Source organism: Sinohyriopsis cumingii, chromosome 2 (assembly GCF_028554795.1).
Source record: "Sinohyriopsis cumingii isolate HCF-2022 chromosome 2, ASM2855479v2, whole genome shotgun sequence".
Taxonomy (NCBI): domain Eukaryota; kingdom Metazoa; phylum Mollusca; class Bivalvia; order Unionida; family Unionidae; genus Sinohyriopsis; species Sinohyriopsis cumingii.
The window spans coordinates 73,394,493-73,418,397 of NC_142962.1; the positions used below are offsets into that span (position 1 = coordinate 73,394,493).

General features: G+C 35.9%; 1 protein-coding gene across 4 annotated transcripts in view; it reads left to right on the plus strand.

Annotated features, from left to right (window-relative positions):
• The window catches only part of LOC149805172 (centrosomal protein CCDC61-like), an 87,200-nt gene that overhangs the window by 51,545 nt on the left and 11,750 nt on the right, over nt 1-23,905 (plus strand). The window contains exons 13-16 of one of the 4 annotated variants that reach the window (XM_089948011.1): nt 5,335-5,392; nt 7,332-7,378; nt 11,538-11,623; nt 18,385-18,399. In XM_089948011.1, coding sequence (XP_089804137.1) covers nt 5,335-5,392; nt 7,332-7,378; nt 11,538-11,623; nt 18,385-18,399 — 206 coding nt within the window. The remainder of the gene's footprint in view (nt 1-5,334; nt 5,393-7,331; nt 7,379-11,537; nt 11,624-18,384; nt 18,400-23,905) is intronic. The other 3 variants (XM_089948019.1, XM_089948029.1, XM_089948039.1) reach the window with 3 other exon arrangements.

A 23,905-nucleotide genomic window follows, 5' to 3' on the forward strand; every position in this document is an offset into this window, starting at 1 on the left:
GAAATGAAAATCCCTCTGTCGATCAGCTACTGTAGTTGGTGAAGATCATAGATAATATTTTAGACAAGATACAGGACAAGGGAATTGTAAGGCTTTTTTTTAGAAACCCAGTTGCCAGTATTGTTCTCATCCTGCTGATACACCTGACACTAGGACATGTGAATTATTAACTTGCCAGGGCCCTAGGTGGATCAGTGGTCTAAAGTGCTTGCCTTTACTGATCACTGGCATTGCTGTCCTCATGGTTGCAAGTCTCAGGCTCAGCCAATGTGTGTATGTGAGAAAGCTTGCATTATCTTCCCATCATCAGTAGTTCTTGCAGGGATATGCTCAGGTTTTTCTCTGCTGGTTATATTGGCTGCTATGTATAGCAAACCTTGAGCTAAGAAATGACATTTAACCCAAAGCAACATAACAGTTGACTTACCAGGCCTGGATAAAATCATTGACGTGGTGAAGGTGTCAACCCTACTGTCTTATAATATAGATTGATAGTTTTTCAACACTTCCTCCAAGTTAATGCAGAATATGTTCGCCACTCCACCCTCAATCTGGCAATACTTGTATTTTATTGCCTTGATGAAAAATTGGGTAGTGATCATGCATGGAAGTCTAATACCCCTGTTGCCAGGATAATTAAGGGCTGCACATCATTCTATGATTAATGCCCTGATACCTTCACTGAATTTAGACCTGGTGAGCTGAGACACCTTTCTCTGTTTGTCTTCATTCTTGGCAGCTATAATCAACACTCTTTGGTAAGCTATTACTGTTGAGCTATAGAATTGAGGATATACAGAAATATGTGCCACAAGAACCTTCTTTACAGCTTGTCTTTATACCTTCTCAAGTATTTAGGCAACATCAGTCTTATCTACAATGGAGAGACAACTGTCAGCACAATGAGAGATTGCCAAACACTGACAAACAGAAGCAGATTTGACAGTCTATGTTCAGGTTGCAACAGGCCCTACAATATCGGAGCAGTTTAATAAAGGAGAAAGGAAGCAAAGTTTCTTGTTCCCTAAACCTTCCAAAAACAGAGAGTGACTTGACACCATGTCCACCAGCCAGAAGCCTGCATGTAAACACCATAATGAACATTCATCCATTCCAGAGAACCAAGAAAGTTAATAGATCTGTTCTCTAATCAACATTTTGTTGGTGGAGAGATGGGGTTTTATTCCAGGCTATTTACAATGCCCAAAACCAATTCAAATCTATGACCAGTTATAGATCTCACCTTGCACAAGAATTGCATAGCCACACTGAGGTTCAAAATAGAAATGGCATGACAGTGAAGCATTTGGTGAAGAGTCACAAATTATTGACTGATCTAAATCTAACCAATGTAAATTAGTACATCCCTATTACCCAAATTCACACAATTTCCTTCAGTTTCACTTCCAAGGACCATTATACCAATTCTGTGCAGTACCATTTGGTCTGAATATCACCAATAAGCATTCAGGAAGACCATCCCTATTCACATCAGTCTTGTCAACAACAAATGCTGCCTTCAAAAACATGTTAAGTTCATCTTTTGTGAGGAACATGAACAATCTTCTTTCCCTTTTGTTTCAGCTGAGGTATCTGCAGAATTGGGAGAAGTTGGATCTTACCTCATATCAGCATTTTGTCCATCTTAGTATCGAGCTTTTGACCAATCTCATCCTTATTTGCCCCCTCTCATTCACAGATTATTGAGTTTGCAATGTCAATTTCCAAAGAGGACTGGCATTTAGTGATAGAAATTTTGGAACTCCTTGGCTTGCTGAATACAAATGCAGACTTAATTCTTCCTAGCCATCTTTTGATATGATCTTTGCAGATGTCACTGCCGGCCCCCTTTACCACTCAGCTTGATAATTGAGTTACAGTCTGAATTCAAATAAGAGTGGTGCTGCTGTTACAACTCTATGGTCTTAAACTAAGTTGCAAAACAGCAAAAACCATCAAGTTTTGTAGCATTGAAAATTTAATTTATTTCCCTAAAATAGAATGTGAAAAATTAAAAATAACTTACAGTATGGTACATGAAATCCCAAAAGTTCTAAACATTCTATCAAATTCAGAAGTATTGAGTAATCCAAATGAGTTCCTGTTGTATTCTGAATGATGTTCACTAATATGCTGGTGTACTCATGTTCACTAATATGCTGGTGTACCAATAGTAATAAATGAAATATAATCCCTAAATGTCTAAAAATGAATTCACAGTCATTCCATAATAGCTATAATCCCAAAATCTGAATAGTTTTGGCACTTTGTAAATCCAGTGAATGATTGAATTATGTAAATGGATCCTCTCAATTAAATACAACTGTATATCTTCCAAGACTGGTGGTAATACTAAGAATGCCTAATTCAATAGTAAACATCTCACATAGATAACTAAGATGTAATATGTAGTGTTGCATTTGATTCTAGAATTATCTCAACTTATAAATGAGATCAGCTGCTTTAACAATTATCAATCAGAAATTAGGTCAGGATGGCATTTCAAGAACTCATGTCCTGAAAATCAAATTATGTGATGTTTACTTGGATTGTTAGTACAACACAACCTTGGAACTTAGGAATGGATTTTACATACTTGATACAAGAATGATGCAACTTTAAAGTGCAAATTATTGATCATAGAGAACACTTGTAGTAAAAATGCCATGGACTAAATGACCCTTACAAAATATTATAATAAAAAAGAATATGCCTAATATAGATTAAAAAATACTGCATTAATTGTGCAGCAAATAATGGATCATGGAAAGGTCCCAGCTGGAGTTACAGATCTGCACAGATGCCAGTTCATATGGTTTGGGAGCCTACCACTTCCTCTACTTCACCATGGATGATGGCAAGTGAGGGCTGGAGATGTCATTTCATATCTGTCTACTGGAAATGAAGACTACAGTAAATACATTTTATTTCTGGAAAGATCAACTCTGTAAAAGGGTGGTTCTCATCATATCAGCCAATGCATTGGTTGTGACTTACCTCCATAAATGGATGGTAGAGATAAAGTTGCACAACCTATGTGTTCTGGTCTGGGATATGCTGATGCTGCAAGTAAGCATAGGGTCATAAGTTAGCAAGAAGTAACCAAACCATTCACATCTTTTATTCCATTCATCATTCAGTTTTGCAAATGATCTTTGCACTGTGGGAGAATACACTGATCAGCCTTTTTGCAAAATCCAGAAATCTAGCCTATGAAATCAATATCAATCGGTTGATAAAGAGGTTTTGAGGCTACCCCAATACAGTTCTGATACTTAAGTAAGACAGAAAATGGGGGTTCCAGTGCCACAAGTCCTGAGTGAGTGATCAGCTTGTTCTAGTGATGGTGAGGACCAACCTGCTCTGACACCCACCTGCCAGGACTTACTTATTTTTGGGAACTGGTGCAGGTCAGCATCATTTTTCCTTTGCATGATTTGATGCCACTAATGACTATTATCTTCCTTTTCTCTGTGGCATTTTTGAGAGAAAGCCATTAATCCATATTACTGTCAAAGGTTATTGCTCCATTATCTTTGGTACTTTAAGGCATCATTGTACAAAGAATCTTGGTCATGATTAGGATCTATCTAACCTACAGTCCAACTTTGACTTGAATAGACCAAATCTCTCACCCAGATTTCCTAAATAGATTCTTTCATGGTTTTTGATATGGCTCAGATCAGTCTAAGATTTTAGCCATAACCTCACTGAAACTTTTTCCCTTTAATACATATTTTCTGATTGCCTTAGCTTCGTTGTGTGGTGTGTGCAAGTTGCATGCATTTGTGATGGACCGAAACTATCTCCAGTTCAAATCAGATGGTTCAGTGTCTCTAATTATACAACCTGGCTTTGTAGCTAAGAATAATTTTAAACAAACAAGAAAGGTAGTCATCGGCTTTCTCTCCTCAATTGATACATTGAGCCAGGCAGCAAAGCACCACTCTGTTTGTGTTCTCAGGCACTCAATCATGCACGGAGAAGGGCAATGTCCACAAAGGCCAATAAAGAGGATATAACCCTTCAAGCTCTGGTAGCATGGCTAAAGTAGGTTATATCCTTCTTCTGCTCAGCTTGTGAGTTTAAAACAATCTCTATAATCTCACTTTTGAATGCAGCATTTTAATTCCAGAGACATGATAGAAGCTGTTGGCATGAACAATGAAACTTCTTGAGCTTTATCTTTGAGATCTGATATTGCAGAAAAACTGTATTTGTTTGGTGGGTCTACTGGCGACTGTCTTGATGACGATCAGTTGATATCAGCACAACCTACTCATGGGCAAGGGTATATCACTTTTGCTGGATTTGCCCAGACCTTTTCTCATAAGAAAAAGTAATTATTTTCTTTTTATCCATGTATTGTTATCATGTACTATATGAAAGTCACTTGTGCTATCGAAATGTTAGGAGAGCAGTTTATCCTTCCACATGAATTTCCTCTTCCTATTACCCATTCTCTTAATGCTGATGTGATCAGAGAATGGATTTGACAGAAAAATATAAATGCTTCTCCAAGAATACTTAATTGATAACATTAGTATTACACACACACACACAAACACACACAAGCAAGCATTCTTATTGAGGTATCACTTAGCTTAAACTGGTAAAGGGGCTTTAAGTAGCCAAATGGTCTAAGGGTCATGCCTTTACAGATGATTGACATCTCACCTCAGTCCACATGGGTTTGAGACCTGCCTAGCCAAATCGAGTATTTGAGAAACCTCGCTATTTGCTTCCCTTTGGGTTATTTGTTCTTTCATGGGTTTTCCTGGGTTCTTACTACACCAAATATACTGGCCACCACATATACCTCTCACATGTTGAAAAAATGGCATTGAGCCTGCCAAACTAAACCAAACCTAAACTGGTAAACATTCTCTTGATGGATAGTCACCTTGCAATGGTAAGGGGAGGATATGTGTAAAAGCTTCCTCCCTTCATCTGTATAGAAGAGAAAGATGAAATGTTTCATCATCTGGGATTGCTGGATTTAAGAGGCAACAGAGTTTATTTCCTAATGTTAATATGATTATTTGAATATTCTTGGAGAAACAATTTGCTAAAAATTTACTTTCTGCAAAATTCTGCAAAGAAGATGCTTATGTAAATCATGATTGCTGCTTAATTTAAACAAGAAATTAACCTTTTACATCTGGCTAAGAAAAACCCTCAACATTGTTTTGATTAAAATTTCTGTTCACAAATTCAGGATAAAAATTAATATTCCATGAAATTCTTTTGTCAGGAGTTTTTAATCCATATAATCACTTTCATTGACACAATAAGACACTGTATTTGAATGTATATCTTGTGTTACATTTTCAGTAGAAAGAAACCTTTACAGACTGGCCTGCCTCCAGCCTACCTATCTAGTCCAGAAGTGGTAAGTTCAGGGGAGCACACTTTTATGCCTTGTTATCACATGATGACTACTTTGGCTAATACACCAGTGGACACTGGGTAGCCAAGTCACATTTACAGATTACTCACATTTCATCTCTGTCCATGTTGTTTTGTGTCTTGGCTTCAGCAGTATGGGTATATGAGAACGCTTGCCAGTAGCATCCTTTGGGTCAGTGGTTCTTCCTAGATTCTTCTTCCACCAAATATACTGGCTGTCATTTATAGAGCCTTTCATGCCCTGGAAAAAACATTAAAGCCCACTGAAACGAAACAGCTAATACCCATTTCATACATTTTCTATAAGTAACACATAGAATAACACCTTACAGCATCACAAATGACAACAAGACAGATTTGTTGGGTAAAGTCAGTCTGATTCAGTCCCAAAGCAAAGACATAAACTGGCTTTACCCAACAGATCTGATTCAGTCCCAAAGCAAAAATTTACTGGCTTGACCCAGCAGGCCTGATATAATCCCAAAGCAAAGACAGACATGTTTTACCCAACAGACCTGATTCAGTCCCAAAGCAAAGACATAGACACTGTGCTTGGATATCATGAATGCACTGTACATTATCCCTGACAACATATACTGCATTTACACTGACAATATATACTGCATTTACACTGACAACATATACTGCATTTACACTGACAACATATACTGCATTTACACTGACAACATATATTGGTGTAGTTACTCCTGTGTGCACCCACATCTCTACTTCATTCACTATTTTTGCATTCATAGAAACTGTGCTCTGTGTCATTTAAACTGTAGTGACTCGGGAGTAAACATGCCTATGCAAAAACAAAGTGATAGATATTTAATCAAATGTACATTAAAATATCATGGCATTCGTGGGTTTATTTTAGCTGTGACCATTTTTCTTTTATCCCTGTTTCAGTTACATTAGTAGGAATGTAGTTGTTTATCACAAAAATTATTACTGGTGCTTTATCTCGCTTTTGTACAGTCTGTACATATTTTTCTCATATTTTTAACCATGGCTAGATATTTCTGTCTTACCCTAGAAGTAAAAATGTTCAAGTGCAAAAGATGATGTGAATTTCAGCACACATGCTATTATTCTATTCAGCATATTTTGACTGATATCATTTCCACCAAGAACCACTGTTATCTTTCATATCAACCCCTCAAAGTGATGCCTAAAGAAGGCGCTAATTCCATAGCCTGACATCTAGGACAAGTGAGAATTTCTAAGATGCATGTCTGGGACAAGTCAATTTTTGTCATTGTGAAAAAGTTGGATAAATGCAGATATCTGACTTATTCATAGCTATAATGTAAATTAATCTCTCAGGTAAATTTATTGCTTTCACATGGTGAAGAATTATTGTCACTTAAAATTACATTGCTACTTTGAGCTTATCACATACTTATTTACTTAGTTTATTAGTGACTACTTTAAAAAAACAAAAAAACAAATCACTTCATTATGTAATACATTGATAAATGACTCATACGTTTTACTTCTGTAAGATAATATAATAATTTGCTTTTGCAGTAACAGACTGCTCCAGTGGCCTAGTGATTAGAGCATCCACCTTGGATGAGAAAGGTCGCAGGTTCGACCATGGTCGAGCCATACCAAAGACTTATAAAAATGGTACTAACAGCTGCCTTGCTAGGCGTTTGGCATTAAGAGGTTAATGTTAGGACAGGTTGGTCTGGTTTCAGGATAATGTGACTAGGTAGGACATCGTGCTATGTCTGCAACATGTTGCCCCACTGCTATATATCACTATATATGCTGCACTGCAGACATCATAGCAATATGACTGAACAAATGTTAAAGCTACTTTGAAACTCAAGAACACACACAAACACACTCTATAACAGGTACTTTGGCAAATTGTAATTTCACCGACTTTGTTTTATGATTTTTCTCTCCAGCCACAGAAGACAAACAGCAGAAAACAGAGAACAAGGAAGAGTAAGATATATCCTTTGCTGTCTTATAAAAATTCATTTAATGTTTTTACCTCACTGTTCATTTGAAAATTCTCAACACATTCAGATCTTCTTGGACAAACACAATTTTCAAAACTTTGTTTGGCTAAGATAGAAAAAGTTGACTATTTGGACTGGTTGAGAGATGTGGATTTCGCTCAGTATTAGTTCTCATCCACAAGTATATTAGATGTGATGGCAATGGGCATTGTGTGCATGGTTTGTCATTTGTCTTTTAACATTAGCTATTTTCAACTTTTTCTCCAAAACCACTTGACTTATTTCTGCCAGTTTTGTTAGATAGCATACAAGGCATTTAAAGATTGTCCACACAATGCTGATTCACCATCCATTATAATAACTGTTAATAAAATAAGAAAATCTGGACTCTTCTCAAAAGTTGGCCAACACGATTTGATGGAAAAGTTTCTGAATCTAAATTTGACATCAAAATGTTAAATTCTGTCAGGTTGGAAGAAATAGTAATGTACCATTCTGTAACCACCATTTCTGGAAATCACACACACACAGAGTAGATGACTTCTTTAAAATCTCTTAATTGACATGACCAGATTACAAGAGCAGCAAGTCATGAAGTACTTTCCAAATTTTCCATATGGTATAAGTTCCTTGTAAAAAAAATAGCCATTGCCCGCTAAACATTGAACACATTTGATTGAACCTTTTCAAAAGCCATCACCCACTAAACATTGAACACATTTGATTGATCTTTTTCAAAAGCCATCACCCACTAAACATTGAACACATTTGATTGATCCTTTTCGAAAGCCATTGTCCACTAAACATTGAACACATTTGATTGATCCTTTTCAAAAGCCATCACCCACTAAACATTGAACACATTTAATTGATCCTTTTCAAAAGCCATCACCCACTAAACATTGAACACATTTGATTGATCCTTTTCAAAAGCCATCATCCACTAAACATTAAACACATTTGATTGATCCTTTTCAAAAGCCATCATCCACTAAAAATTGAACACATTTGATTGATCCTTTTCAAAAGCCATCGCCCACTAAACATTGAACACATTTGATTGATCCTTTTCAAAATCCATCGCCCACTAAACATTGAACACATTTGATTGATCCTATTCAAAAGCCATCACCCACTAAACATTGAACACATTTGATTGATCCTTTTCAAAAGCCATTGTCCAATAAACATTGAACACATTTAATTGATCCTTTTCAAAAGCCATTGCCCACTAAACCTTGAACACATTTGATTGATCCTTTTCAAAAGCATTCTTCCACTAAACATTAAACACATTTGATTGATCCTTTTCAAAAGCCATCATCCACTAAACATTGAACACATTTGATTGATCCTTTTCAAAAGCCATTGCCCACTAAACATTGAACACATTTGATTGATCCTTTTCAAAAGCCATCGCCCACTAAACATTGAACACATTTGATTGATCCTTTTCAAAAGCCATCATCCACTAAACATTGAACACATTTTATTGATCCTTTTGAAAAGCCATCACCCACTAAACATTGAACACATTTGATTGATCCTTTTCAAAAGCCATCATTCACTAAACATCGAACACATTTGATTGATCCTTTTCAAAAGCCATCGCCCACTAAACATTGAACACATTTGATTGATCCTTTTCAAAAGCCATCGCCCACTAAACATTGAACACATTTGATTGATCCTTTTCAAAAGCAACTGAACTATTTTGGACCAGATTTGACCTGGAGTTAAATATATGTATCAAGACTTGTATCATTTTGATAAATCATGTTATTCACTATAAATTATGATCAAGTTGAGAGACCTTTAGACCATGGACTCAGAAAAGTACCTAACCAACTGAGACTTAGAGTGTGAATTCAGATTGATGATTTTGTGAATACTGGACCAGATAATCCACATTTTTGTTCTGGTTAAAAAGGCATGAATATTTAAAGTATTTATTCTTACTGTTTATTGCTAATACATTTTTTCTTTGCATCAGCACATGTTATTGATTAAAAGCATGCAAGTTCTTTTGTTTTGGTAGAGATTAAATTATAAAACTGTTAACTGCTGTAACAGATAATTAAATGAGGTTTGTTTACTGAAAGATTCCACATCTTAGTTGCACCTGTGAATGGGGAGATGTTGGTGCCAGTTAAAAGCGGCAACATTGCTGTCAACAATATTAAAATTCTTGCAATTCATTCCCATATAGCTTTTATCAGTGACTATATTACATTCTTCAGTACAATAATTCTATCTTCCTGAAGTTTACAACCTGACATCCTGGGATTCCTGTCATTCCTGAATTTTATAAGCCGACATGCTGGGATTCCTGTCATTCCTGACTTAGCCCAATGCAGCAGCATCATAGTGATATTTACACTGAAGACACCACCTTCTGTGGAACCCTTGTTTGTTTTGCATTTTGCACAGAAGCATTGCAAGAAATTCTGACCCCCCCCCCCTTAATTTTAGGGTCTCATTCCCCAAAAATGTAATTGGATCAGAATTGCTTGGTTGGTTGCTATGGCAATGATATTGCATCATCTGCTATTAATAGTAATTTAGTATCAGATTTAGATCACTTAGTGGATCCTTACGTTACCAAATTCAAATTTAAATCAGTGCATATACTGCATATCACATCATTTTAATGTCAGTTTTTATGAATCTTTTATTTCAGCATATTAGCAACTCAAAAAATGTAGTGAATTCTTGCTTGACAAAAACATGATTTTTGGCAATAGGTTTTCTTGATCAGAACAAAATGCTTGCTGCTGTGTAAGGCAGAGGAAGTTAAGCTTGGTTGTTTCATTTGTACATACTGGATTATTCAATTACACATAACTTGAGTCACTGCTGACATTGACAAATGTTCAGTTAAAGTTATACTCAAAACTGTAGTCCAAGCCTTCCTGCACATAACATACAGGAATCCGATGGTTCACTCATTAGTATTACATCTTTAGTGTAACATGGTGCCTACAGCATGTTGGCAACTGATATCTAACCACAATAATAAACTTCCAGAACTGTCCACTCTGGTAACCAGTGATGTAATTATGCTTCTATAAAATTTACATTTTTCTCAATTTCTCATTTCATACAATCATTGCATATATTTGTTTTGGCCTTTTCATTTTTGAAAAACAAGAATTAAGAAAATAATTGTGAAAGTGAAGTTGGTCTATAATTTGATCACATCTGCCATCAGCTTGCTAAAGCTTGTACAAAAATCCATTTGAATACAAATAAAACAATGTCAGGCACTGGGAAGTTATCTCTCGACCTTATTTTGTTGTATGTACAGGTACAAATATTTCTGATTTTAATAAATTAGCTGATCAGCTCTTTCACACTGAAAAAAAGTATGAGCTAGTCAAATGCAGAATGATTGTTATGTATTAGTGGTAGTAATTTATAGACTGCCTCCATATTTTCGGTAAGTACTTAGAGAAATACTAAATGGTAAGTTATGAGGAGAAAAAATTATATATTAGGAGCAGTGAATAACACGTTTTGGTCATTATTTTTTATCAGTTCCTTCTTCCATTATTGTTCTTCATTGAAATAGACATGCTGTTTGATATTAATACAACATCGATACTTTTCTCATTATGCTTTGCCATTCCATTTAATTAATTGTCCAAAGATGTCATGCAGTTAGTATGTTGGCCTTTTTGTTCCCTGTATATTACATATACATATGCCTATTGAGCAAAATTTTTTGTATATTGGGTGTCACAATAACCCGCAAACAGTGGTTGTTATAAACAGGTGGTCTTTTATGCAGGTTAACATGTATTGTTGGTTAATATATGGAACCTGTTATACTTGACCCATAAATATGCAGTTGATATCAGTGAAAACAGTGTGCAACAAACTTGATGTTAACAAAATTCAGGTTTTAAGAGAGTATTTTTTTGTCCAATAATATTTCTTGAGTATTTTTGGGTTCTGTTAGTATTTCATGAATGAATTCTTTGTGCTGATCTAAAGCAATTATAGTATGCATGATGCATACTGCATACATGTAAAATATATATATATTGCCCAGGTGAAAATTAAATTAGAAGGAAAAGCAGGCCAAAGAAAGTTGTTTTCTCCAAGTAGTTTGGTACAGTGTACATTTTCTTTCTTAACTCGAATCACTTTAGCTAGTACGCCTGAATCAGACTATGGCAAGAAGAGGAAAGCCATTAGAAATAAGGAGAACATTCCAGACATCTCAGACAGTGGTAAGTTACTGTTTACTGCAGACAATGGTTACTTGTCTGAATTAAGGTTTGCTAATTGGATCTAGATTTGATATTTATTATTGGTCTCATTCTGTCTGGAAACATGCAGGTTTTAATCATTGAACAGCAAGATCACAAAGATGTCATGAAAATAAATGTAATTAGTGTTGGCAGGCCCAAACAGCACACCATACATCATAGATTGTTCAATAAAAACTGTCTTGTGCATGACATCTGATCACATATTGGGATGAAAATAATGTGATAACTCTCAAACAGGAATTGATTTTTAATAAAATATGGAATATTGATTGAAAATAGGAGTCGTTTATTGACCCATTGATTGTCATTTTGAGTTTATCTAGAATAAAACGTTTATTAATCTGGAAGCAAATAGAATTAATTTTTTTTTATTGAACCAAATTCATTCGGCTTTTTTAGTAATACATGATGGAGAACATGTATTTGGAAATTTACTAAAACAGATTTCCTGTGTCCAGTGGGTACATCGTATTTTATAAATGCCTGCCATGTGGCAGAGCATTTTATGTTATGATGTTGACCATCTGTTCAGCCATTTGTCTGTTATCAAGTTCATTTCTGCATAATAACTCAACTTGCCAACCATCTACAGTTACCATGCTATTTGAATGGCTTGCACTTGTGATTAAGTAGACTGCTATAAATTTTTCGGTCAAAAGGTCAAATACTAAAATTACTTTCACAAAAGGAAGAAATAAACTTGTCATACAATAACATTAGTTCCTCATCACACACTAGGACTGAATATTGTGGCAGTTACACTTGAAATAAAAAGAAGCCTATCTGTTTTGGGGTCAAAAAAGTCATGGGTCAAGGTTGCTTTGGTTGAAAGAAGAAAAGTGGTTTCTGCAAAAAAAATGTAAATTATCAGCATATAGGACTAATAAACATGGGGCAGAGATATAATGTGCCATTCATGATACTGATGTTTTTTGTTCATTTTTGGTGTTCAGTAACTATTTTTGCCTTTTGTTCTTTGTTGAACCAGGCTTGTCTCAAGGAGGAAATGTGTTTTGCATAGAGGTTTTGGTTAGTTTTGTTGGGCGATCAGAGTAAAATATCTTGCTCAAGGACACAGCAAAGCAACCAGCCTAGCTTGGTCTGGGAATTAAACATAGTATTCCTGTACTGGATGTTTTTTAAGAAGTCATTTGTCTTCATAATTTGCAGTTGGAACTAGATTCATAAGATAACAATAGATCATTTTAAATCGAGGAATATTTATATTTGCATTTGATTGAACATGCTTTTCTATATAATAGTTTTTTAAATGTTTCATGCAATTTAATTTATAGTCATTATATAAAAAAAAAATTTTTGTGTAGTTTATTTTAGGATTATTTCTTTGTTGTATCATCCCATACTATTTAAACTAAGTTTTGAAATATACTCTGTATCATCATGAGGGGAAATAGTTGAACATGGTGAGTATAAATGTAATGTTTTGTCCAAAATTTAGTGCAAAAATTGAGGAAATGTATATCATACATGTTATTTTAATTGAGCTACCGATAAACTTATGAAATCTTGCTTGAGTGATGCAGGGAAATAAGTCAGTATTTCAGTGGAGTTTTCTCTTGTCATAATCATCATATATGATGATGAATACACCTTCAAAACTCATTGGAAATAGCTTGAGGAAGTTTGGCAGTTCAGAATTTGAAAGTAAAAGATGATTAATGTTGCTTTTGAGTTTTAGTAGCAATGATACATTACCAGCTTCTATTAAATTGCCTTCCTTTTCCAGGACTGATGGTCCCCAGTCAAAGCTATTGTATTGTCTTCCTTTTTCAGGACTGATGGTCCACAGTCAAAGTTATTGTATTGCTTTCCTTTTCCAGGACTGATGGTCCCCTGTCAAAGCTATTGTATTGTCTTCCTTATCCAGGACTGATAGTCCCCAAGTCAAAGTGCTTGTATTGCCTTCCTTTTCCAGGACTGATAGTCCCCAGTCAAATCTATTGTATTGCCTTTTCCAGGACTGATAGTCCTCAGTCAAAGCTATTGTATTGCCTTCCTTTTCCAGGACTGATGGTCACCAGTCAAAGCTATTGTATTGTCTTCCTTATCCAGGACTGATAGTCCCCAAGTCAAAGTGCTTGTATTGCCTTCCTTTTCCAGGACTGATAGTCCCCAGTCAAAGCTATTGTATTGCCTTTTCCAGGACTGATAGTCCTCAGTCAAAGCTATTGTATTGCCTTCCTTTTTCAGAACTGATAGTCCCCAAGTCAAAGCAATTGTATTGCCTTCCTTTTCCAGGACTGATAGTCCCCATTCAAAGCTATTGTATTGCCTTCCTTTTCCCGGACTGATTGTCCCCAAGTCAAAGCTATTGTAATGCCTTCCTTTTCCAGGACTGATAGTCCCCAGTCAAAGATAAAATCTCCCCCAGTTAGTATTTGAGGGCCAAAATTGAAAAGAACACGATCTCATTGTGACTCCTTAGTCACAGCTAACATGGAATACAATCTTCTTATTTTCTTTGGATGACATACACTTTTCACATATGCTATATGCTGATTGAAATTTGCCTTTGTTGTTTTAAACATTATTTTTGCATTTTACCTTTTTGTATTAATGAAGCAGGCCTTCCAACTCTCATGATTTTGGTGTGAATTTCATGACTCGCGATAGCGATTCATGAATTCATGCTGCATGCAAAAAGATCACAAATTCCCAAATTCTCACTCAGCTTAAATCATGAATAAAATAAATTTTATCCCGTTAAATCAAAATAGCAGCAGTGGTCACTGATACCCATAACAGTCCTATTTTGCTAGTTGCCATTTATGTAGAACTATATCCAGTTGTTACAGTTTGCCCTGTATCAAGCATTGTAAAGTATGTAATCTATATTTAGAACAGAAGGTTTACAAATGCTCATGAAGAAAACTGGGGCCCAGATGATTTTCTTTATAGAAATGGCACCTGTACATACTCGTAGTAACTATTTATTTTTAAACACCAAACAACGATGGCATTTTTGAGTATAGGAATTTTTCAGATATTGAAAGATTAGCGTGTATCATAATTTGCTTGAGTTCATATTTTTCTGCACATGCGCCGACACCACTAATTGTTAATTGTTCACTGTTTCATCTCATGCTACACAACAGTTAAAATGTTTTCACCTCCATGGAAAAAGATATGTATCCACAAAAAGTGCAATATAGATTGGAGTACACCAAAAATTGGCCTTGCATTCAGCCATCAAACATCAGTGTACATTATGCTTTTCATACAGTAGTATGCCACAAATTTTAGAATTGTGAATGGCCACAGAGGCTCATATCGTTGCTTACAATTTACCTGTCATACATGTACTATATAATAATAATATTATATAGTACATGTATGACAGATAAATTGTAAGCAATAATATGAGCCCCTGTGGGCATGTGGCAGAATGATGTGAAAAAGCAAACAGCTTGCAAAAAGCAAATAGTTATTGGCAAAATGAAGAACACCCAGCAGATTTCAGCTCTGGGGTACTAAAGCTACCTACTCAAGTCCTGCAAGCTACCAATGCTGAAGCATTGTTTGTGAGTTTTGTTGAAAATAAACTTAGAGATCAGCAACAGTGACAGTGAAAGAGTATTTCCTATTGTAAGGAAAAATGAGACAGACTTTAGGGCCTTCTTAGGTGCTGAAAATTTGCAACATTTTAGTCACCAAGATTCACCAACAGGCAAGAAGCCTGAACTGTTTTGAAAACAAATTTGCCATAACCCAATTGAGGAATTTCATGTCTGCCACAGCATCATATGACAAATAGCGTGAAGTTTGTGTATATCAGTAGATTTGACTGCAAATAAATTTGTACATATGTAATCAGTGTAAATAATATTTTTTTTATTTTTATTTGGGGATTTTCATGTAATGTAGTACTGACCATCAAAGTGGATGGAGCTAGTGTTACGGTAAATTTTTCACTAGTGTTAAAAATTCAGTAATTTGTATCCCACATTTCACTAATTGTGAGTTGGGGGGAGTTGGAAGCTCTGATTGAGTATTTGTCTCAGTCTTTGCTTTATTTGAATGTTATCTATGTTCTTTTTGCAAATTTTAATGGTTTCTTTAGGTGTCTTTTTCAGCAAGTGGTGCATTGTTGAATTATATTCTCCTTCGTTGTCATGGCTCTAGGGTAGATTTTGTTTACCCTTTTGTTTGTTCTGGATTCTTTGTTTTGCCTGAATTTTTATCTTTCAAAGCTTATGTCACAAGGTGTTGGCAAGTTGTTGTTGTTGGGTTTAACGCCATTTTTCAGCACATGACAGGCTATACATGGCGGCCAGTATTAATGGTGGAGGAAGAACCTGGGAAAACCCTGGAAAGAACCACTGACCCACGAGAAGCTACAGGCAAGCTTTATCACATACCCACATTGCCTGAAGCCGGAACTCGGACCCACACAGAAAGAGGTGAGATGGAAGTGATCCGTGAAAGAGAGTGCTTTAGACTACTCGGCCGCTCGGGGCCCTGTGTTGGCAAGTGGGGGCACAAGAAGGTCCCACACCCCACCTGCTTACTGTGCAAAGGGTGTGCATACATGGATTGTTGCCCAGTGTTGTTGTTTTTATCTAACCAGATATGTGACTTTGCAGAAAGTTACCACTCATACAAGATGCGGAAGAGGGCCCCTTATCCTACTCATCTTTAGTGGTAGACCCCCTCTGTTCCTAGAAAGGGTCTGGATCTTGTCCCGTGTTGAGGAAGACTACTACCTCAGTGGTTTGGAGATCACTTAAGTGCCAAGGATCCCTAATGCTCATTACAATGCCATAGGAGCCAGTGAGAGATCATTTCATGGCCCTCCCATATTTAGGGTAATAGGCTTCCATTTCAGGAATCACATTAGATAGCAGTCTGGCATTGGGTCTGAACCTTATCTTTCTATGTCATCGTGTGTTTTTAGCTGCAGAGACCATTACCTGGTTCATTAATGCCTTGATAGAACATATTGTGTTCTTTGCATGTTTCAAAAAAAAACTTTTGAACTCTTGAGTGAAGCTCCTTTGATAACTTTACCCTGAAGACTATTTTCCTGCTCACCTCAGCATCAGCAAGGAGAAGAAATAAGCTTTATACCTTATCAGTGAAAAAGGGTTGCTTTTCTCTCCTTTGCCATCCTGGGTTTCTGGTTAAGAATGAGCTACCTTCAGTCACTATACTTCCTTTTGAGATCCCCAGTCTTAGTCATATCTGTGCTTGGGGGAGATCAAGACATGCTCCTTTGCCCAAATTAGGGCTTTAGGGTTTTATTTGGCTTCCTCAAAAGGGAGAAGGAATGGTCAGTATCATCTCTTCCTACCTATTAAAAGTTCTGTTGATATTTTGACAGCCACTGTTTCCTGGTGGATAGTCCTTACAGTTGAGGGAGCTTATCATTCCATTAGTAACAGTGACCTTTCTTTCATGACAATTGAAACTCCTCTTCTGATGATGTTATGAGAGTACCCCCCCCCACCCCCGGTGGTCTCAGTGCTCTCTCCACATTTTAACTTTGATCCTTGATGGATTGAAGCAAAGACAATTTTTCATTCGGCCTATGGTGCAGCATTTTGGACCATCCTTGTACAAGTTTAAAATATTGATTGGTGAATTCAGCATAATAGTATGTAATGTATTTCTGCTATTAAAATATATTGTGATGGTTTTGGTAAATTAATTTTAATTATGTAATAATCTGCTGAAGTGGCACTTTGGTATTATTCTTATCATAAGGATGCATATTTATGGAGTCTAAAATATATGAACCTGTGTAAAAAAAAACATCACTCCAGAAATCTTGAGTGAAAGCCAGAATTTTCCTGAAAATCATTAATTATCAAATGCATTTACAAAAACAAAATGATTGCCTTTCAGATTAGGCTTTTATACTTTCCAATTCCACACACTGACCTACAAAATGCCAGATGGACTAAAATCAGAATTGCTTATAAATTTTCAGTAAGACAAAATGTTTGTTTTTCAGCTTTTTACAGATATCTATACAGAGTTAGATCCCCTTTTTAATTAGACTATGAGAACACACTCCCAGATATTGCTTCAGCATTAATTGCTTCCATTAATTGCCTAGTGTCCACTTTGTACTTGTGCATACTTAAACAATCAGAGATCAGTAAGTCCAATATGATTAAAATTTGTCTTTTTACTCACATTTGTGACCTGTCATATAATGGAGGTGAGTGCTAGTAATTCTGACCTTATAATACAGTAATTTGAGTGGTAATTCAGACCTTATAATACAGTAATTTGAGTGGTAATTCAGACCTTATAATACAGTAATTTGAGTGGTAATTCAGACCTTATAATACAGTAATTTGAGTGGTAATTCAGACCTTATAATACAGTAATTTGAGTGGTAATTCAGACCTTATAATACAGTAATTTGAGTGGTAATTCAGACCTTATAATACAGTAATTTGAGTGGTAATTCAGACCTTATAATACAGTAATTTGAGTGGTTTGGTGGGATATTAGTTTCTATGCAGATTAAACATTTTGCATGTTTAGGAATGTTTCCACACAAGTGACTATCAAAATATCTTGACAGGTATGTGAGCCTTTGGATAACAGCAATGTATACACTGTTGTGGACATTTTTGTACATGTATTACACAAATTACACATCAACTTTTCTCAGCTTTACTTTGGTCAGTAAGGTTGTAACCTGCTTTACATAAAGATGTGTCAGATTTTTCCCTCTTATTTAACAGAAATGGATCATACAGGTATAGAACACTTTTTCATTGGCAGTTATTGTGAGCTTTGACACAGAATCAGTTTTTAGCTGAACTGATCATTAGACCAGAAGAGTTTATAGGATGGTCTGTTGTCCATTGTCCTTCATCCGTACATCAGTTAGTACACATTTCTTACTGCTGCTCCTTCCAAATAAATTTGAGGATTGCTTTGAAACTTTGCACAAACATTTATCTCTTGGTCAAGTTGCTCCTAAATGACAATTGTGCCACTTGGACATCCAGTATGGCCATTACAGCAGCCATCTTGAAAATCTTGTTATTGTTAATTTTCCTGAAAGGATGGTCATATCAGCATAGGGTTTTAGCTCAAAGACTTCTTACGATGTCGAGTTTATCCTATACGTAAATGTTTCCAATGTGACATCCAATATTGCTACCACAGTAGCCATCTCCTGAACAGTTTGTCATTTTGACATGGTGGTTTCAATAGGAAACTTCTCATTGTCACGTTGATCCTAAATGATGTCTTGTTGGTTCTGAATGAAAATAGTGCCTATCTGACATCTAATATGGCCACCACAGCAGATGTTTTTTTAAATCTTGTTATTGCTGAAGAATGTCAAAGATGGTTTCATTGCCAAGGAAGAAATGGTCTTTATCTTAATTGGATAGAAATACTCTTTGGCCAGTAGAGCATCAGTCCCTTTGAGGGACTCTTGTTTTAATATCTGCAACCTGGCTTTCTTTGCAGTCCTAATCAGCTTATTCACAAGTGTGTTATGCTTGATTATTCTAGCTATAACAAATTTTACCTTTAATAAACTGTTGTGCTCTTTTCCTTCCTTCAGTTTATTTTGCCATTTTTTCAGTATCTGGTGTAAAAAATTTCTTTGGTATATTATTTCTGTGTCTTGCATTTAAATTTGATTTATGTACATTTTAATATGCTATATTTACCCAGGTTGATAACACACCCAACTTGAAAGAAAATAGAACAGATCAGGACTATGCTGTTCACTTGAAATAATTAGATGAAGACACCCGAATCTGCTTACATACTAATGCAACAACAGATCTTGGTCTGTCCTGTTTCCAGTTATTATAATAATGATGCTTATGCATTTCACCCAGTTTGTAGATTTCTAGACTTCAGTGCTACCATCCAGTTTGTAGATTTCTAGACTTCGGTTTTACCATCCAGTTTGTAGATTTCTAGACTTCGGTTCTACCATCCAGTTCAATGTATATTATAATTATCTTGATATAATTGCTGTAGCTGAATGGCTTTATGCAATCAAGTTCACTATTAAATCTGGATAATTTTCTGGCCAATCAGCTGTATGGATGATTGCTTTTGAAATGATGGAGTGTTTAACTTTGTTACAAATTTATATTTTTACATAGCTATGTGCCCATGCAATCCAAAATCACAAAATATATATAGGTTACTGGTAGTATGCTGTTCTTGCACTACTCTCAGTTGAATATCTGTCATTGAGTATGGTTCGTTAGATAGAAGAATGTGGGCAAAAGTACACTGTCATAAATTGCCCACAGAATAATAGCTGAATGAATAGACAAAGATTAATCAAAATTGCACATATTGAAGATCAACAACTCTCTTGTTAAATGAACAAGCAAAGAGGTATGTTGGCGAGTTAATTTTTTCTTCTTCAGTTTTACACAGTTATTGACAACAAATTTGTTTTCTGCATAAGAAAGCCATTGTGGTTGACTTATATCAGATTGTAAATTGTTAAAGATTTTCAAAAGGTCTTGTATACTTTTCCCTAATTTTGTGATTTCCTTTCCAAAGACTTATTGTGATTATGGAAATTGTATATCATGACTTTTTATCTTTTATTTTTCAATATGCGACAAAAGTTGCAGTCAATTCACTTTACATACATTCTCCCCCAGACCCCATGGCATTGCAATAACACAGGTATAAAGTGACATCATAATGGAATGATCACATTAAGCTGTGCAGTAATTGTTGATTGTTCAAAGGGCAGACTACCTTAAATCTTGGTGAAGAGTTGTAGATCAGACCATTAGGTTAAAGTCTGGCTTGATAGCTACAACATTTTGGAATCAGACCATTAGGTCAAAGTCTGGCTTGATAGCTACAACATTTTGGAATTAGACCATCAGGTTAAAGTCTGGCTCGATAGCTACAACATTTTGGAATCAGACCATTAGGTTAAAGACTGGCTCGATAGCTACAACTTTTTGGAATTAGACCATTAGGTTAAAGTCTGGCTCAATAGCTACAACATTTTGGAATTAGACCATCAGGTTAAAGACTGGCTTGATAGCTACAACATTTTGGAATCAGACCATTAGGTTAAAGACTGGCTTGATAGCTACAACATTTTGGAATTAGACCATTAGGTTAAAGTCTGGCTTGATAGCTACAACATTTTGGAATCAGACCATTAGGTTAAAGACTGGCTTGATAGCTACAACATTTTGGAATTAGACCATTAGGTTAAAGACTGGCTCGATAGCTACAACATTTTGGAATCAGACCATTAGGTTAAAGACTGGCTCGATAGCTACAACATTTTGGAATTAGACCATTAGGTTAAAGACTGGCTTGATAGCTACAACATTTTGGAATTAGACCATTAGGTTAAAGTCTGGCTCGATAGCTACAACATTTTGGAATCAGACCATTAGGTTAAAGTCTGGCTTGATAGCTACAACTTTTTGGAATTAGACCATTAGGTTAAAGTCTGGCTCGATAGCTACAACATTTTGGAATTAGACCATCAGGTTAAAGACTGGCTTGATAGCTACAACATTTTGGAATCAGACCATTAGGTTAAAGTCTGGCTTGATAGCTACAACTTTTTGGAATTAGACCATTAGGTTAAAGTCTGGCTCGATAGCTACAACATTTTGGAATTAGACCATCAGGTTAAAGACTGGCTTGATAGCTACAACATTTTGGAATTAGACCATTAGGTTAAAGTCTGGCTCGATAGCTACAACTTTTTGGAATTAGACTATTAGGTTAAAGTCTGGCTCGATAGCTACAACATTTTGGAATTAGACCATTAGGTTAAAGTCTGGCTCGATAGCTACAACATTTTGGAATTAGACCATCAGGTTAAAGACTGGCTCGATAGCTACAACATTTTGGAATCAGACCATTAGGTTAAAGACTGGCTCGATAGCTACAACATTTTGGAATTAGACCATTAGGTTAAAGACTGGCTCGATAGCTACAACATTTTGGAATTAGACCATTAGGTTAAAGTCTGGCTCGATAGCTACAACATTTTGGAATTAGACCATCAGGTTAAAGACTGGCTTGATAGCTACAACATTTTGGAATTAGACCATCAGGTTAAAGACTGGCTCAATAGCTACAACTTTTTGGAATCAGACCATTAGGTTAAAGACTGGCTCGATAGCTGCAACATTTTGGAATTAGACCATTAGGTTAAAGTTCGGCTTGATAGCTACAACATTTTGGAATTAGACCATCAGGTTAAAGACTGGCTCAATAGCTACAACTTTTTGGAATTAGACCATTAGGTTAAAGACTGTCTTGATAGCTACAACATTTTGGAATTAGACCATTAGGTTAAAGTCTGGCTTGATAGCTACAACTTTTTGGAATTAGACCATCAGGTTAAAGACTGGCTTGATAGCTACAACTTTTTGGAATTAGACCATTAGGTTAAAGACTGGCTCGATAGCTACAACATTTTGGAATTAGACCATCAGGTTAAAGACTGGCTCAATAGCTACAACATTTTGGAATTAGACCATTAGGTTAAAGACTGGCTCGATAGCTACAACATTTTGGAATTAGACCATCAGGTTAAAGACTGGCTCGATAGCTACAACATTTTGGAATTAGACCATCAGGTTAAAGACTGGCTCAATAGTTACAACTTTTTGGAATTAGACCATTAGGTTAAAGACTGGCTTGATAGCTACAACATTTTGGAATTAGACCATTAGGTTAAAGTCTGGCTTGATAGCTACAACTTTTTGGAATTAGACCATCAGGTTAAAGACTGGCTTGATAGCTACAACTTTTTGGAATTAGACCATTAGGTTAAAGACTGGCTCGATAGCTACAACATTTTGGAATTAGACCATCAGGTTAAAGACTGGCTCAATAGCTACAACATTTTGGAATTAGACCATCAGGTTAAAGACTGGCTCGATAGCTACAACATTTTGGAATTAGACCATCAGGTTAAAGACTGGCTCAATAGCTACAACATTTTGGAATTAGACCATTAGGTTAAAGTCTGGCTCAATAGCTACAACATTTTGGAATTAGACCATTAGGTTAAAGTCTGGCTCGATAGCTACAACATTTTGGAATTAGACCATCAGGTTAAAGACTGGCTTGATAGCTACAACATTTTGGAATTAGACCATCAGGTTAAAGACTGGCTCAATAGCTACAACTTTTTGGAATCAGACCATTAGGTTAAAGACTGGCTCGATAGCTGCAACATTTTGGAATTAGACCATTAGGTTAAAGTCTGGCTTGATAGCTACAACATTTTGGAATTAGACCATCAGGTTAAAGACTGGCTCATTAGCTACAACTTTTTGGAATTAGACCATTAGGTTAAAGACTGGCTTGATAGCTACAACATTTTGGAATTAGACCATTAGGTTAAAGTCTGGCTTGATAGCTACAACTTTTTGGAATTAGACCATCAGGTTAAAGACTGGCTTGATAGCTACAACTTTTTGGAATTAGACCATTAGGTTAAAGACTGGCTCGATAGCTACAACATTTTGGAATTAGACCATTAGGTTAAAGTCTGGCTCGATAGCTACAACATTTTGGAATTAGACCATTAGGTTAAAGTCTGGCTTGATAGCTACAACATTTTGGAATTAGACCATCAGGTTAAAGACTGGCTCGATAGCTACAACTTTTTGGAATTAGACCATTAGGTTAAAGACTGGCTCAGTAGCTACAACATTTTGGAATTAGACCATTAGGTTAAAGTCTGGCTTGATAGCTACAACAGTTTGAAATTAGACCATTAGGTTAAAGACTGGCTCAGTAGCTACAACATTTTGGAATTAGACCATTAGGTTAAAGTCTGGCTTGATAGCTACAACATTTTGGAATTAGACCATTAGGTTAAAGTCTGGCTCAATAGCTACAACTTTTTGGAATAGTGTTGGAAGCTATAAGTTAGAACTTGAGCCCTCAGTGTTGCTTGACAGTTGCAGATCTGATCATAAACTCCAAATAGTGTTGGATAGCTACAGATCTGACCATAAACTCCAAATAGTGTTGGATAGCTACAGATCTGACCATAAACTCCAAATAGTGTTGGATAGCTACATATTTGAGCATAAACTCCAAATAGTGTTGGATAGCTACAGATCTGACCATAAACTCCAAATAGTGTTGGATAGCTACAGATTTGAGCATTAACTCCACAAAAAGCTTGTGACACTTAAATGTAAATCTCAATAATTGAACAAGAGCAAGATTTAAACTAATTCAGTTCACTTAATTAATCAAGCTGTTATTCAT